General features: G+C 33.7%; 3 protein-coding genes across 3 annotated transcripts; 2 read left to right on the top strand and 1 right to left on the bottom strand.

Moving 5' to 3' along the window:
* Positions 1 to 2,788: 2,788 nt before the first annotated feature.
* Positions 2,789 to 4,075, bottom strand: LOC126835809 (uncharacterized). The gene is made up of 2 exons (XM_050568634.1): positions 3,346 to 4,075; positions 2,789 to 3,156 (listed from the first exon to the last, which is right to left on the bottom strand). The coding sequence occupies exons 1-2, from the start codon at positions 3,854 to 3,856 to the stop codon at positions 2,789 to 2,791; spliced, it is 879 nt and encodes a 292-aa protein (XP_050424591.1). The 5' UTR covers positions 3,857 to 4,075.
* Positions 4,076 to 5,223: 1,148 nt separating this feature from the next.
* Positions 5,224 to 10,900, top strand: LOC126835766 (thiamine transporter 1-like). The gene is made up of 8 exons (XM_050568565.1): positions 5,224 to 5,637; positions 7,856 to 8,026; positions 8,100 to 8,316; positions 8,765 to 9,069; positions 9,545 to 9,647; positions 9,800 to 9,992; positions 10,440 to 10,581; positions 10,666 to 10,900. The coding sequence occupies exons 1-8, from the start codon at positions 5,503 to 5,505 to the stop codon at positions 10,783 to 10,785; spliced, it is 1,386 nt and encodes a 461-aa protein (XP_050424522.1). The 5' UTR covers positions 5,224 to 5,502; the 3' UTR covers positions 10,786 to 10,900.
* A 524-nt stretch (positions 10,901 to 11,424) lies between these two features.
* Positions 11,425 to 14,774, top strand: LOC126835767 (thiamine transporter 1-like). Its single transcript, XM_050568566.1, has 9 exons — positions 11,425 to 11,695; positions 12,089 to 12,259; positions 12,336 to 12,552; positions 12,624 to 12,793; positions 13,272 to 13,406; positions 13,479 to 13,581; positions 13,922 to 14,114; positions 14,353 to 14,488; positions 14,549 to 14,774. The coding sequence occupies exons 1-9, from the start codon at positions 11,570 to 11,572 to the stop codon at positions 14,675 to 14,677; spliced, it is 1,380 nt and encodes a 459-aa protein (XP_050424523.1). The 5' UTR covers positions 11,425 to 11,569; the 3' UTR covers positions 14,678 to 14,774.
* Positions 14,775 to 15,885: the final 1,111 nt, after the last annotated feature.

Here is a 15,885-nt window from a genome sequence, read left to right on the forward strand (position 1 = left end):
CAATACAACTAGTAATACAGTAATTGGATAAAACTATTACTGTCTAATATTGAGAATTAACGTGCGTTTTAGTTTTTGTTCTTCTGTGCTTAGTACGAAATTCTGGGTGTCGTTTACTTGTGGAATAATTCTGTAACGCCAAAATCGTTTTTCAGGGATGATGCTGAGCCAAGGGCTATATATATCTAAAAAGTATATTTTACAAATTATTTTTTTTTATTATTAAAAAATTAGCAAATATGGATATTGTGGAAAAACATAATAAAATAAAAATTAATAAATATAACAATAAAAGTAACAGAAACAACAAAAAAAAAAATGGAAATAATTCAAAACATTAATTTACACAAGCAGATTTAAGGCCTTATAAACATTTTCAATAAGATTTATATGCGAAGAATAGTGCGGTGACCAGACAATTGACCCAAACTCAAGATTAGACCTAATCAGGGAAACGTATAATGTTTTCAAAGCGTTGGTATTTTTTAAAATTATCTTGTCTATAATATATAAATCTCAGCATCTTAAAAGTTTTTTTAATAAGTGTTAATGTGCGTGGAAAAATCCACGTTAAAATGAAAGAGAATCCCTAAGTCTCTAACTGAAGTAACTCGCCTAGTCAAATAATTATCAATCATATAATTGTAGGTAATTAATGTTACTCATACGCGAAAACGTAATAACGCTGCACTTATTTATATTTAATGGAAGGAGACTTACACGACTCCAATCAACAAATTTATCCTACTTTGGTTGCAATTTTAAGGCATCACCGGAGATTTAATAACCGAAAATGATTTGGCATTGTCGGCGAATAAAAAAATATCAACCGAGCAATCAGAAATAAACGGCAGTTGATTAATAAATAACACAAATTAGAGAGGACCTAAGTGAGACCCTTGAAGTGACCAAAAAAATCATTCGAAACATAACTAGAGATTTTTACTGTCTGGGTACCAGAACATAAATCAGATTTCAACCAATTAAACAAATTTCCATGGATACAAAAAAATGATAATTTATATAAAAGAATTTTGTGATTAACTTTATCAAACGATTTTTGAAAGTCAGTATAAACAGTGTCTAATTGGACACGTTCATTAAGGGCTGAAAGAATCTTCGTCTGATATAGTAGTATTATATTAGCGGAAATCTTGGGTCTGAAACCATGTTGGTTTTTACATATTAATGGGGACATAATTAAAGACAACTTTTTAGTAATTAGAGCTTCAAACATTATTGAAATAAGGGACATTTTGGAAATCGGTCTATAATTTGTTACACAATGTTTATTCCCCGATTTATGCACAGGTGTTACAAAAGATCTTTTAAAAATGTTAGGAAAACAACCCAAACCTAATGGTTTATTGAAAATTAAACGAAGCGGTCGTGCTGGTACTGAGCTACAAGATTTTAAAAACGTAGGTGGTATACCATCAGGTCCAGCCCCAGCATGAGTATTTATAGAATTTAAATAATCAACAATTTCATTGAGATCAATAGTTCAGGTGCATAAATTTAAGTCACTATTACACCCATCAATTGAAAGAGGGACTTCTTCATTGAACGTAGGAAGCTCCGGTATATAAACACTAAGAAAATAATATGCAAATAATTGGGCTGTTTCAGAAACATCATACGAAGAATTATTATTATAATTAACGAAATCAGGAATAACATTTTTTGACTTATTCGAAGAATTAACACAATTCCAAAAATAATTGATATTTATTTGTATACTGATATCAATATCAGAATTATGTTGAGCATGGTATATAGTAATCAAGTGTTTGCATATTTTCCTGAGATTAGAAAATTTATAATAATTGGCATCGGAAGCAAAAAGTTTTAACTTTTTGTGGGCCCCTTTTTTTTTTATAATACATTCTCTGAGTTCAGCGTTGGCCCAAACAGGGGAAAAATTGTTATATGTTTTTGTTTTGGGTAAAAATAAATTGAAAGAGTAATAGATAATTTCATAAAATGTTTCAATAAGCGCTTCAAATGATGAATTATTATTAAGATTAAGATCAAAATCAATGTTCGATAGGAAATATAATAATGTCATTAAAATTACAGCTTTTAAAATAGTAAACGAGCGGTGACTCGTAAAATTTAAATACTGAATGGTCCAATCATCATTGTATCACTTCTTATTACATAATACGAATGAACGTTTTTTTTAATATATTTAATATACTTAAGTTACTGGAACGAACAAAATCAAATTTAGCTATACAAGTATGGGTTCGGGGTGAAGCCTAACGTTAGAGAGATGATGAGAAACAATAGATTGTAGTGGTTGTTAGGCCTGTTTTTAAGGAGTTGTTTCGCTCGTTTAGAGAGTACAAAAACGGCATACAATTGTGTGATTAATTAAAACATTTTAATATAATATGATTGTGTAAAATGATCCAATAAAATGTTTATAATGTGTATGTTTGTATTCGTTTTTGAAACTCGTGTTTTGCACCTACAATCAAACCAATGTGTTTAGATCATTCACCTCGAATTGCTTTGTCAATTCAAATTTTCACAATCAAGAGAAAATATTGTTTATTTCAGTAAACTACTAGTATACTAAAATATGGTCGTTTGCAGCAACTATACTAAAATAGCTATACTTTTATTTATATACTTACTACATAAATCACCACAAAAAACGACATATTACTACATTTTATTATAAATTAAAAATGTCTACAAATCTAGTTAGAAGAAAAAGTACACTTATTTAGTAGCCAGCTTTTATTTTATAGCAAAAGAAATACATTTAATTTACAAATATTTAATTCGGAATATCAACGTAGTGAAATCCTAAATCCAAAAAGTATTTGTTTATGACCTCTTCCACGTGTTTTTCGATCTCCAATTTGACCACATCCTCAATGCTGCTACTTGCCTCGAGGGGCTGGCCGGTTGTTTCATTTTCTATTGTATTAGCATCAGTTGAAGGAATTTGATTAAGATCAATGTCATAAGATTCTTTTGGTATTATACAGTATTCCCTCATTATAGGTGACAAAACCCCTCTTACTTGTCTATTTAAACTTTTTTTTAGATTTTTATGAAATGTGGTAATATTGTCATCGGCGTCCTCGCGGTATACATACTTGTGAGGTGTAGTATTTATATCTCGAATCATAATTGCGCTAGCTATAAGACATTGTATATTATTTCGGATTACACGGTGTTCTTGAATTTTTTTCAACGGTTCCAACAAATCAATCAATGCACACGTCATGTAATCAAACATCCGTCTACTATTTTCAAATTGTTCCAAAAGAGTGTTAAAAACCTTACAAGATTTGCTATAGTTACCACGACGTGCTTTGAATTGCTCACCTGAATCACACGATAGCATGTTGGTACGTCTTTGGTTATTTGCTCTTTGATTCGCAAGACGTACCTCGATATTGCATTTCACTATAATAGGTCTTATCAACTGTACGAACTTATGCATAGCATTTGCATACACACATCCCAACAGCGTAACGGTCATGTAGTATTTTTTTCCCACATTTTTTTTGGTGACACTACATTGATCGGGTTCTTCACGGACTATGAGTAGATCTATTCCTGAAAAAGAAGACTGACCTTGTGTATCGTCGTGATATTTGACTTCCAGGTGATTGAGCCGACCCCATCCGGAATTTATAAGAAGTGCATTTAGTTTGTCGATAAGTTGTTGATTATCTTTTTCGTCCGGCAAAAACTGGTGCGAGTACGATGCTAGTGCAATGATCATGGTCAATAAAAATAACATATTCATAATGGACACGTTATGAAAAATTTTACCGGCAAAAAAAATATTTTGTGTTAACTCCGCAGTACAAAGAAAATATATTATGTACATTCGGTCTCAAACAGAAAGTTCTAGGTTAAACGGTTCACGTTTGGCATTTGAAAATGTGTTTACTGTTTTAAGTATATATCGTTATTGTTTGTTCATTCGGTATAGAGTTTTTTTATTTGTCGACACAAAATATAATGTCATAGACTGTAGTTTTTGTGTTTAACATTGAAAACACAAGCTTTCATTCAATATTCGTGTAGCAATAAGTTTGGTAAACTGCAAAAACTACAAAAAAAAAAACATTTTCATTAAGAATTAGTGTGTGTGTGTATGTAGATATTTTTAATTAATAATTTCGATACGATATAGTTGTTGTATGGCAACAATACAAAACTAGCATAATCTTCATAATAAATTTGTTTAAAAACACTACTCGTACACCTTGCAATGTACTAGTAAAATATAGGTTATCCAGTCGCTATTAGTTTTATAATATTATGCAGTTTTAATAGCTTTTGCTTTTGATAACCGTCGCTGTAAAATGAAAAAATATAATTCATCGCATTGCCGTTTTTCAATGTCAAACTACTCGTCGAATATTTATTTATTTATGTTTTTTTTTTTTATATAATTTTACAATCTGTACAAAAATAAAAATGTGAAATAATTAAATTAATTTACAGTATAAATTAACAGCGAGTGTCGCCGATTGTCTACATGGGTCTTTGTAGAGTTTTGTACGGTATATTGGAACGTTTCACACATCCAGACACAATATTAAGTGTTGTATGTAAAAAAAAAAATAATAACACAACTGAGCCAAAAAATTAAAAATAAAAACATTTTAATTTGATAAATAAAAACATTTTAATTTGATACATTTATATAATATTAGACATTAAAGGGAAATATTTTAAATAATACAATCATTAATGAATAAACATGAACTTTTCTGTAGTTGGAATGTAATTTTTCAGATTATTAACCGTTTTGTTCTTTTATTATGAATATATTTTTATATATATATATATAATTTTTAATTTTTTTTAAAGCAATCAGAGTTTGAAAGTTAGATAAAATAGGAGGGTAAGTGTGGTTGAGCAATGCAAACAAATTCCAATGTATATAATGTTATTATTGCTATTGATTTGTACGATTGACGAATTATAATTAATTATTTTTTGTACACCTAATTTTTTATTATTTTTTTTTTTTACTTCGGTTGAAACAAAATAATATTATGTCTATCTACAGTACCATCAGCCGTTTCTATTTGACCGTCGGTAGCGATAAAATTATATTGAAAAATACTTTGTCGGTATTGTCCGATATGGACATTTTGCGGATGATTACAAATATATATATATATACTATGATTTACTTTATTTACATCATTATTGTGTAGTCATCGATAAGACCCTCTACAGCAACGTTGCACGAGAGATAGCAGGTGTAGAGGCACACCGTCGAGTGGCTACAACCGGTTTGTTGAGTTTGTTGGAAAACAGCCAATAAAAAAGTTAGTGGGTGAGGTAATAATAATATTTATTATCCGTGAAATTGGCCGTGAATAAAATAATCTGTAAAAAAATAACAATCAAGTACAGCGGCGATTGCGCAGACCTGTGCGACGGCGGTCCAAGTGCGGACTTCACTCGTTAAGCGCGCTCGTCCCTTAGACTCATAATATTGCCCGCCGGACTTGTATGGGAACCATGGAAGAATGGAAAAAGATCACACTGATGACCACCGTGTTGGCGTTCCTTCTGGAGATAAGACCACTGGACCCGTTCTTGACGGCGTACCTGACCGGACCGGACGTCAACGTACCCCTGGACGAAGTAAGTAGTACATTTGTTTTGTTAAGTCGGATTGTATTTGAAAAAAAAAAAAAAAAAAATTGAAATTTTCATTTGACTACACGGTGTGAAACTATTGCGCAAACAATGTGTTTGAATTAGGTTCGCGTTTCATACTTAAATCGTCGATGATTGAATTTCAGCAAAATTAACCGCCCAAAAAAAAAAAAAATATGTACAATCCAAAAAGGGCTATAAAATGTAAATTTGACTAGAACCGAAATGACGGAAAACAAAAAGCAATATGTCTTGAAGGTTATAAACAAATATGTGTAAACAATTACATAGCCTTCGACGTTATTTATTAGGCAGATTAGATAAACTATGCCCGCGCACATTGTAGCGTTATTTGTTCAATTCTAGAGGTATGCAATGGAATATAATAATAATTATTAACTATAATTATTCAATTGTATAAATAAATATGTGCAATAATTACCTATGCTGATGATGCGCGTCTGAATTAAATGGTCTAATAACGATGAAATATAATAAAACATTTTTTACAGCGTTCTCGATTTATATTTGTTCAAATTTTCCATTTCAAGATTTAAAAGTTTGCGATTATGATAAAATAGATAATCCAAGCTACTCTATAGTAAATAGAGTGACTAAAATAAAAAATATTTGAGTTTGATGTTCGACTATAATATGTGAGATGGAATACACATAGTATATTATTAAACATTACAATGCGACTGAAGGCAATTACTTTTAAATCATGTAGATTAAATAAAATCATTTCTAAAGACACTGTGAGAATTGTGTATATGTCACTATACCAGTCTATACGTCAGTTGTATTCTCCATACATTAAATATTCAACGAAATAATGCGATTCGTATCTACCTTAACAAAATAAAAAAAAATAAATCTGGATCCACAAAAAAACAATTATAAACAACTTAGTGTTGTACCTGTAAGTGTTTTCTACAAAAAATTTGCTATTTCATTTACTTTAAAAAAAATTGTCTTCGCTGGATGATATGTGTTTAATAAACGTAAAAATAAATATAGTTTGTGACGTAAAAATTAATAATGCAAACAAAATATATAGGCCAACAATTTAATTAATCGGTTCGTCACTTTGTTGACTTGTAAAGATTTTTATTTAAGATTAATATTCGTTGGGTTTTCAAAGTCACTAGTGCAGCGAGTTCTCATTAAGGGGATTGCATGCGGTCTATTTGGACCAAAAAACTTGAAAAAATTTTAAATACTAAAGATGGTCTCAACTGGAAATTCCAGTTCTTTGGCTACTTTACTTTGTTATGAAGGAGGCTGATTTTCATTTAAAAATTTCAGTTTCTTGTAATTAAATAGATTAAATTAACCCAGTAAAGTTTTCAAAGAACTTATAAATTAACATTTGAGAAATAAAAATCTAAACATTTTCCCTTTCAAACAATAGCTAAACTTACAATGATTGTCTTTCTATATAATTTTATTATTGTGTTTTTTGCTGTTTTAATAACTAGTAATTAATACGAATTAATTATTCAAAACTGAGCTAAATAAAAAATTCTATTAGAAAAAAATAACCCACGTTTGATTCGATTGGTTTCAGAGCTATTTGCAGCAGCTGTTTTCTTTTCGTAATTTTTTTAAACAGTTACCGTGGAAATGTATTATTAATGTTTCTGGAATTATAAAAAAAAAAAAAAGATAATAATTTATAAGAATAAAAAATTATAAATTCCAAGGCTGTAACTGAAACCAAAATCCTTACATTGTCAATAACAAAGTGATTCAATTAATACAAAACAAACGTCAGATCAGTTAAAAGTTAATTGTAATAAAAAACGCGCTTTGCAAAGAGCAAATTTTACCAAATATTTAAAAATAAACTAACTAAAAATATGACAAAATTTCAAATTCATTGTTTCTTATTGGAAATAATTAAAAAAAAATTCGGGCTTTCTTTCAGTTGAATTATCTTATGTCAAATGTATAAGTTATATATTCAACAGAGAAAAACAATATAATTTTTTAAGACTCATTCTAGTAATGCCCAACATAACATAAGGTAACTAGGCAGTAATCTTTTGTACTTTCGAAGCTACACCCAAGCTGAATCAAACTCAAACTTCAAAGGGTCTGAACATAGGGTCTTGACCAGCACCACAATAAAAACCCTTTATAGAACCTCTGCTGTCCATCAGGAAGCACTTCTGATTGGAATTTAAATAAATTGTCGCAGGTGGCAGAAGTCCTGACGCCCATAAGAGTATACATGGGAATCGTCGGCACGGCGTTGTGTTTCTTGTTCGCCGACTACGTTTTGTACAAACCCGTTTTGATCGTTGACGGATTGGTGGGAATAGTGATGTACTACAATTTCATCGGTTCGCCCAGCAAGTTGCAGCTGTGGGTTAGTGTTAAAAATCCCTGTTTGAATGTTATGCGGAAAAGATGTCGTCGATAACAATTATATTCCTCCGCAGGTTTCCATGGCTTTGCTGTCCATCTATGTTTGCGCCGAGTTGACTTGTCTGAGTTATGTGTACGTGAAAATCCAAGACAAACTCAAGTACCAGACGGCCACGGGTTTCATCAGGTCTGGCACTTTGTGCGGCACGGCCTTGTCGGGTCTGATCGGCCAAGTGTTGGTGTACTTCAGCGGTGGACGCTACACGATTCTGCCTTACATAAGCCTAGTTGGTATTAAAAACCACTTACTGTCTTCCAAATGCCCGCTTATAACCCTAACCACTCGTGTGCAGCAATGGCAAATTCCCATAGGTATCCTCGGCCAATGTAATGCTTTTGTCCGTTAAACAGACACTAAAACGCCTCGCCTGTGAAAATATACACGCGTGGGCTTAAATGTCAACTCCTCGGTTTTGTTTCTCCTCATTTCCATATCTATTTCTATTTTACTTGCAATAATGGCGTAGCTCTCGAATGAATCGTCTTTAGGCGTGTCTTCAATCAAAGACTCTCCATCGTCTAATTTCCATATCTTCTATACTTTCTCCTGTGCAAGTTCCAAGTATTTAAATATCTCAAATATTCTATGTACTACTTGCTACCTCTACCCTGCTAACAGGTGCTCTCGAGAGGCTGATGTAACTCGGAGATGTACTGTTAACGTTAAGATCACTTTCAGGCGTATCATTAGCCTTCGTGTGGGCTTGGTTTCTCCCAGCTGTGAAGTACAGCTCCTTTTTGCAAAACGTACTGGAACAACCCATTGATCCGGTTTCATCGAAGACCGCCCTTGACGACGGCAGAACGCCCAAATACGTGGACTCGACGATTGCCAATCAAGTGAAACACAATGAACCTGAGCAAATTCCCACTCGAATAAAACTGTTCAACCGTCTCCTCGAGGACTTGTCGTTATCGTTGTCCGACCAGACTGTACTGAAATGGTCGTTTTGGAACACCTTGGCTTTAACCGGATTCATGCAGGTATCGCTGATGTATCATTGGTAAATGGAATGTACTGCACAATCAATTGTATTTGTGTGTGATGTTCAGACCTCTGACGTATGGAAGACGTGAAAAAAATAGGATAAATTGTGGAGGGGAGTGTCAGGTATTTCCAATGCTAGGAATGTTGCGCAGAAGGCAAGAAAATTGAACAAAGGATGAGTGTAGCGGAGGTGATAACGCTAAGATAGACGAGTGGAGTGACTAGGGAGGATAGAACAAGAAATAAATATAAAAGACGGAGTCTAGGAATTGTGAGGAAAATGAGAAAGGATAGGTTGAGATGGTTTGGTTATATTATGAGGAGAAGTGATGCGGAGAGAGATGCTATGAAGATAAATATGGATAGATGGAATAGAGCTCTATGGAGGTGTAGGCCGACCCCATTGTAGTTGGGAGTATAAGGCGAAGATTAAGAAGAAGAAGTTGAGACCTTATGATATTTGTTTTGCAGGTCGCAGTGAACATAAACGTTTTGTATACGTACAACGAAGACACCACCGGAGACTACAGGACATTGTTAAACGGAATGGTGGAGTTTGTCAAGACTCTTTCTGGTAAGTTTATAGTTTCGTGTTCGGGTCATACAGAGAAGTAAATGAAAACGATTAGTGCAGTTGTAGGTTGTAATATTAATGAACACGAATCGGAGGACAATTATGGGCTATCGAGTATACCAGTGACAGTGTTTATTTATGTTTTGTTTTAGGAGCTTTTTGTACCTACAAAATCGGTTTTGTCAACGTCGACTGGGACCTTTACGGCGACTACTTTTTGGGATGCGGTTCATTGGTCCTCGGAGTACTCATGGGACTTTGCAACTTTATTCATAACAACTACTACGTGTACATCATGTACATTTGCTACGGCGTGCTGTTCCAATCCATGGTCGTTATAGCCCAGTAAGCATTACAATATGTACAGTTAATGGTGTTTTGTTAGCTTCGATGTGACCAAGGTGTTGGTAAGCAGATAAATCTAAATCCTTAGACGTAACAGTACTGGTGATAGAGCTGATGATACATCTAACTGACTGAAAATCATTGGGAATGTACATGCAATGGATATTATTGAGGTGAGATTAACAGAAGTTACTGGAATGAACAGAATCAAATTTGGCTATACAAGAATGGGTTTGGTGTGAAGCCTATCGCAGAGAGACGATGAGAAACAATTGATTGAAGTGGTTGTTAGGCCTGTTTTTAAGGAGTGGTAATTCTCTCGTTTAGACAGTACAAATAAGGCACACAATTGTATATGATTATTTAAAACATTTTAATATAATTTGATTGTGTTATAAATAAATCACGATTATTGCTACTTATCTGTAATCGTTATTGTACTTCCAGGTCCCAAATAGCTAAAAACTTGAAGGACGATTGCTACGCTTTAGTGTTGGGCTTCAGTGCGTTTGTGGCCATTTGTATTGGCACTGTATTCACTATGTTCGTCGTCTCTATGAACGTTTTCAATACAACCGTTGCCCAACAGGTAATAGTGTGTCTTTAAACTAGCAATACAGTAACTGGATCAAAACATTATTGTCTAATATTGAGAATATAATGTGGATTTTAGTTTTTGTTCTACGGTGCTCTGTACGAATTTCTCGGTGTCGTTTACTTGTGGAATAATTTTTCCAACGGGAAAACCGTGTTTCGGGGATGGTGCTGTGCCAAGAGCTATGAGGATCTCTGAAAAAGTATATTAGAAAAATTGTTTTTTTTATTTATTTTTAAGTAGTTGTAATTAAACGATGTGTATAAAAAAAATTGTAATCAACGAGTAAAATGTTATGTTTTGCACCAACAATCAAACCAATGTGTGTAAACAATTTTCCCCTTACTGCTTTGTTAATTACTGTACTAATAGTACATTATCGTAATTATCGATAATACCATTTTATTCACATTTACAGAGGTGAAAGTGTTATACAACATAATATAACTGCTGATTTTATATTTATCTCGAATTACTGTCGTGGCGATAGCATATAGAGCCTGTTTAAACGTCCACTATTGGTGTAAAAATACTGACAATAAAAAAAAGCTCATTATAAGAATAAGTAAAGTCCTATCGGTAATCGTTATAAAGAAATAAAGTTGCTGCAGTGGAGATGAGGTCAAAAATCATTGACATGTGCTATCTAAGGTGAGTGGTTCGCTAAAATACGGTAAGACGGACTTGCTAATTAGTCTTATCTCAAAATATTACTCCCAGTAGTTATGGTAAAGTTAGTCTAAACTCAAAATGTAATATAATATACAAATGATAATAATATATGATAATATAATTATAATAATAATTATAAAAACAACATTGAACGGTTATTATGCAATGTCCATGTATGAGTACAAAACGTTCGGACCTTATATTTCACTCACTCCTAAAAATCAAGACAAACTAACATATTAAATCAGTTTGTTTTTCGTCTTGTTTTATTGTAATATCGGTCACTTCTATTTGATGTGTTAAAATAACAATGGAAGAATGGAAAAAAATCGCATTAATGACAGCCTCGTTTGCGTTTGTTCAACAAATCAGACCTCTCGATCCGTTTTTGTCAGAGTACCTAACAGGAGCAGACGTCAATGTAACCTTAAACGAAGTAAGTAATCCATTTAACAGATTTGTAATTAGCAAGTAATTTAATTAGATTGTATTTCAAAAAAAAAAAATACATATATATATTGCTATTTTAATTTAACTCTACGGTGTTAAATTTTGACTATTAATTAATGTGCTAACAATGTTAATTAGATTCATTTATGATGTAATTAAAATTGAAGATTTTGCATGTGCTAGTTGTTCATTTTGAAAATAAAAATATGTCCAAAAAATGAATACCACAATAGTTTGGGCACACTATCCACGTGGATTGGGTTTTTTTTTAATTCACCGATGTTCTCATCATCTCCATTCCTGCCCAATACTCTTCTCGGCACAATAATTTTTAATCTTGCTGCTCTTATGCACTATATTGTGCATTAATTCTGCACAGGTGGCAGACGAGCTAGTGCCAATTCAAATACACTTGCAAATATTCGGCATGGCGTTATGTTTTTTGTTCGCCGATTATCTGCTTTACAAACCAGTTTTGATCTTTAACGGAGTGCTCGGAATACTGATGTACGTGAATTTCATCAATTCGCCCAGCCGGTATCAACTATGGGTCAGTCGTCAACTGTTCGGACGTGCCTCGACTACGTTATTCTACAATTAATGCTTTGAATTCAAAATCATCCTAGATGGCCATGTCTTGTCTGTCGCTGTACGGTTGTTTGGCAACGCAGTGCTACTGTTACGCGTACGCCAAAATCCGGGACAAACGCCACTATCAAATGGCGACCAGCTACGTTAAATCGGGTTGGATGCTGGGCATGTTCGTTTCCGGGCTTGTCGGCCAGCTGGTGGTCATGCTGGACCACGGTCGCTGCACGGTTTTGCCATACCTAGGCCTTTTCAGTAAGCTTCGGCTGTACCAATAACAGCAGTAACGGCTGCAGCTGACGACGGCACGAATAATTGTGTTCTAGGCGTGACGTTAGCGTCTGCGTTGGCTTGGCTTCTGCCTCCGGTACAGCACAGTAACTTCTTGCACAACGTGCTGGAAAAACCCATCGACCCGGTTTCTGTCAAGACCGCGTTGTTCGACGACATCATCGACAAGCCCAAGTGCTATTACGCGGTGGACGAACAAAGCAAAGTTAGTATTGTAAAGTCCCCTTTCGGAGCGACTTTTCAATGGTCAAAATGAGACGGCATTAAGAAGGATGGTAAAAGCTGAACGGAGTAGAAAAACTCAAGTATATGAGAGGTATTCGAGAGAGAGATGGGTGGAGTACACGGTGGCGATGGTTAGCAGAGAAACCAACAGAGGAAATAGAAATGGCACAGCTGCATTGACAATTGTAGAGGAATGAGGTCGAGGGAGTGTCGAGTATGGAATAGAAATTGCATAAGACAACGAGGGAGAGTGGATTGAGACGGGTTTGGCATGTTCAAGGAAAAGCATATAATATAATTTTAAGTTTTGACTGCGTTAAAATGAGAAAATAAAATGTGCATTTGTGGCAGAAAGAAAAAATTGAAAAAAACAAGCTCGTTTGATCTACTCTGGTCTGCTTCACTTTGATCGTGTAAACCGGGTAATGAGATACTATTTATTATGATTTTTATTTCAGAAAAAGCAACATCAATCGTCAACTCTGGTAAATGTAATCAAGTGCCTCTGCGAGGACTTCAAAGTGTCGTATTCCGACCAGGCCATTAGGAAATGGTCAATTTGGTACATGTCGGCTTTCGCTTTGCACATGCAAGTAATATTACTGCTATTATTTTTGGTCACATAATATATCCGTCGTTATACTTACTGATCCTTGTTTTCGCAGATTAATTTAAACATAAGCGTTCTGTTTACATACAACGAAAACCAGACCGGAAACAACGTCTTGCAGTTAAACGGGCTTGTGTCATCCTTAATGACCTTAAGCGGTAAACTGACAATTTAACACACTGATTGGCCATTTTTTGGGTAGATTTTTGTAGAGAGCTTTAGATTATCTTTACCAGTGATCCTCGTACAGGTTTTCCTACTAAGAACTCTTTTTAAAGGAGCACAATTGGCTACCTTCCTTTATTCCATCTCTGATTTGGGCAGCCTGTGGGTAAACCCAATCAGACTGGCTCCTAAGTAATAATACCAAACGGGATTTCTAATTGATCCAGTAGGACTCTCGGTGGTATTAGAGCAACTATACACATCTGAACTGGTCTCTAGTTGATTCTCTTGTAATTAATTAATGTGTAATTTTTTTTTTTAACTTTACATTAGCGGCATTTTCCATCTACAAAATAGGCAAGGTTAAGTATGACTGGGGCAGTTGTAGTAACACGTTCCTAGGGCTCGGTTCAATCGTACTGGGAGTGCTGCTGATACTTTGCAGTTTCGTGCGACAAAATGTTTATGTTTACATAATGTACATTTGCTATAACGTGCTGTTCGAGACTATGAACGTAATACTCCAGTGAGTAAATATGTAGACCCTTTATTCTGTCTCATCATTCTTGTTGTTGTTTTTTTTTTTTTTTTTTAAATCAAGTAGAGTCTGCAACTTTTCTCGATCCACACTTGTCCATCCATCCCTCTTGCTATACCTATTCCTTTTCTTCATATTCGCTTACCCCACCACCTCTAAACGTCTATCAATAGAGTCTGACCACTCCATTGCTATGTTATTAAAACGACTACGTACACTCTTCTAGTTCTCAAATCGCTGAAAACATAAAGAACGACTGCTTTTCTTTGGTCATGGGCTTCAATGGGTTCATCGCTACTTGTCTGTGTGCATTTTGTACGGTCGTTTCTGTGAACATGTACAGCATCACAATTCCTCACCAGGTAAAATATACGTTACTCTTGGAATCTTTCACCTACTATTCGGCTGCCCTTGTGTTTTAGTATTTTTTCTACGGTGGAATGTTCGTTCTTCTTGCTGTTATGTACTTGTGGAATTACTTATATGATTCGTGGAAAACAGTTATGCCGAAAAAAACTGGCCGCGACACGAGTTATAACAATATGGAATAAAATCAAAATACATCCGCAGAGGCGTTTCGCTTGTATTCAACAATACCGTTTTGGAAATAATAATATATTTTGTGTAAATATAAATGTAAATACAAAATGCGTTTCTTATTGCGCCGATTAATAATAATTATCGACAAATGTGATCATAACTGAAAGAGTCCTATCATTAACAATCGGAGTCGTTCTGGACAATAATTTAAAAACATTACAGTTAGCTTTGTTGTTGTTGTTTTTGCTCGAAGGATAGACATTTTTAAAACACATTCTTACATCATTCACCGTCGATGGCGGTGGCATAATTTTTATGAAATCAATATTTATACAAAATATGTATTTTCGGACTGTAAGATTAAACCAAAGTGATAGTTTCACAGCAAGTGGGTTTGGATTACACGAAATAACACGAGTTATGTAAAAAGTTATGTAACACGACAGACCATTTGACTTTGGCTGTACCTAAGCAACACCACGACGGGATTTATTTATAAATTAATGTATTTATACACCACCAAACAATAATAAACCTTTTTATGTGTTCTTGAAAAAAGATATAGCCATGTTAGCTACACTGAACTCAATATTTAGTTCAGTGGATAGCGACAACAGTGTCAACTTAGAAACGACCAATATTTCAACTGTAAGTAAGTAAAATTAGGCTGATTAAAATATTTGTATGCAGTAAAATTTGTATAAAAAAATTGGTTTTTATTTTTTTGCGACTAAAATATTTGTCGGGCCAAAATTCTTTCGTTATTTTTTTTAAATAAAAAGGTGTTTTTTTTTATATTTGCTGATAGAACCTGCTTGAACCTCTCATATTTGTTTACCTTCCGGTGGATAAAAATACACAAAAAAAAAAAATTATTAAAATAATTTCAAGTTTAAATAAATCGAAAACAAGTTATTCGATAAACGTTTTTTTTTTCACGTTTTATTTTAGTTTTTATATAATACATAAATAACCTTCGAATATCGTTTTGTGGTATTTTCTGCGCATTTATATAGCTAAACGTTTATTGTAAATTGAGTTTTTTTTTAAAAATGATATTCCCTAGGCCGTATTCAGATTGCTGGCCTCGGAATATTTTCAAAAAATTATTAGTTTTTAATTTTTTTTTTTTTTAACACAATAGAAAATTCTGATTTTTTAAGTGGTTTACGACCAACATTTCTCCAAAAACGAAGACAAACGGTTAATTTTGCAAGAA

The sequence above is a fragment of the Adelges cooleyi genome, unplaced genomic scaffold (assembly GCF_023614345.1).
Source record: "Adelges cooleyi isolate 19-005CV unplaced genomic scaffold, UGA_ACOO_1.1 ACOO_flye_CR_arks_rails_tigmint_CR_PRNA_23, whole genome shotgun sequence".
Taxonomy (NCBI): domain Eukaryota; kingdom Metazoa; phylum Arthropoda; class Insecta; order Hemiptera; family Adelgidae; genus Adelges; species Adelges cooleyi.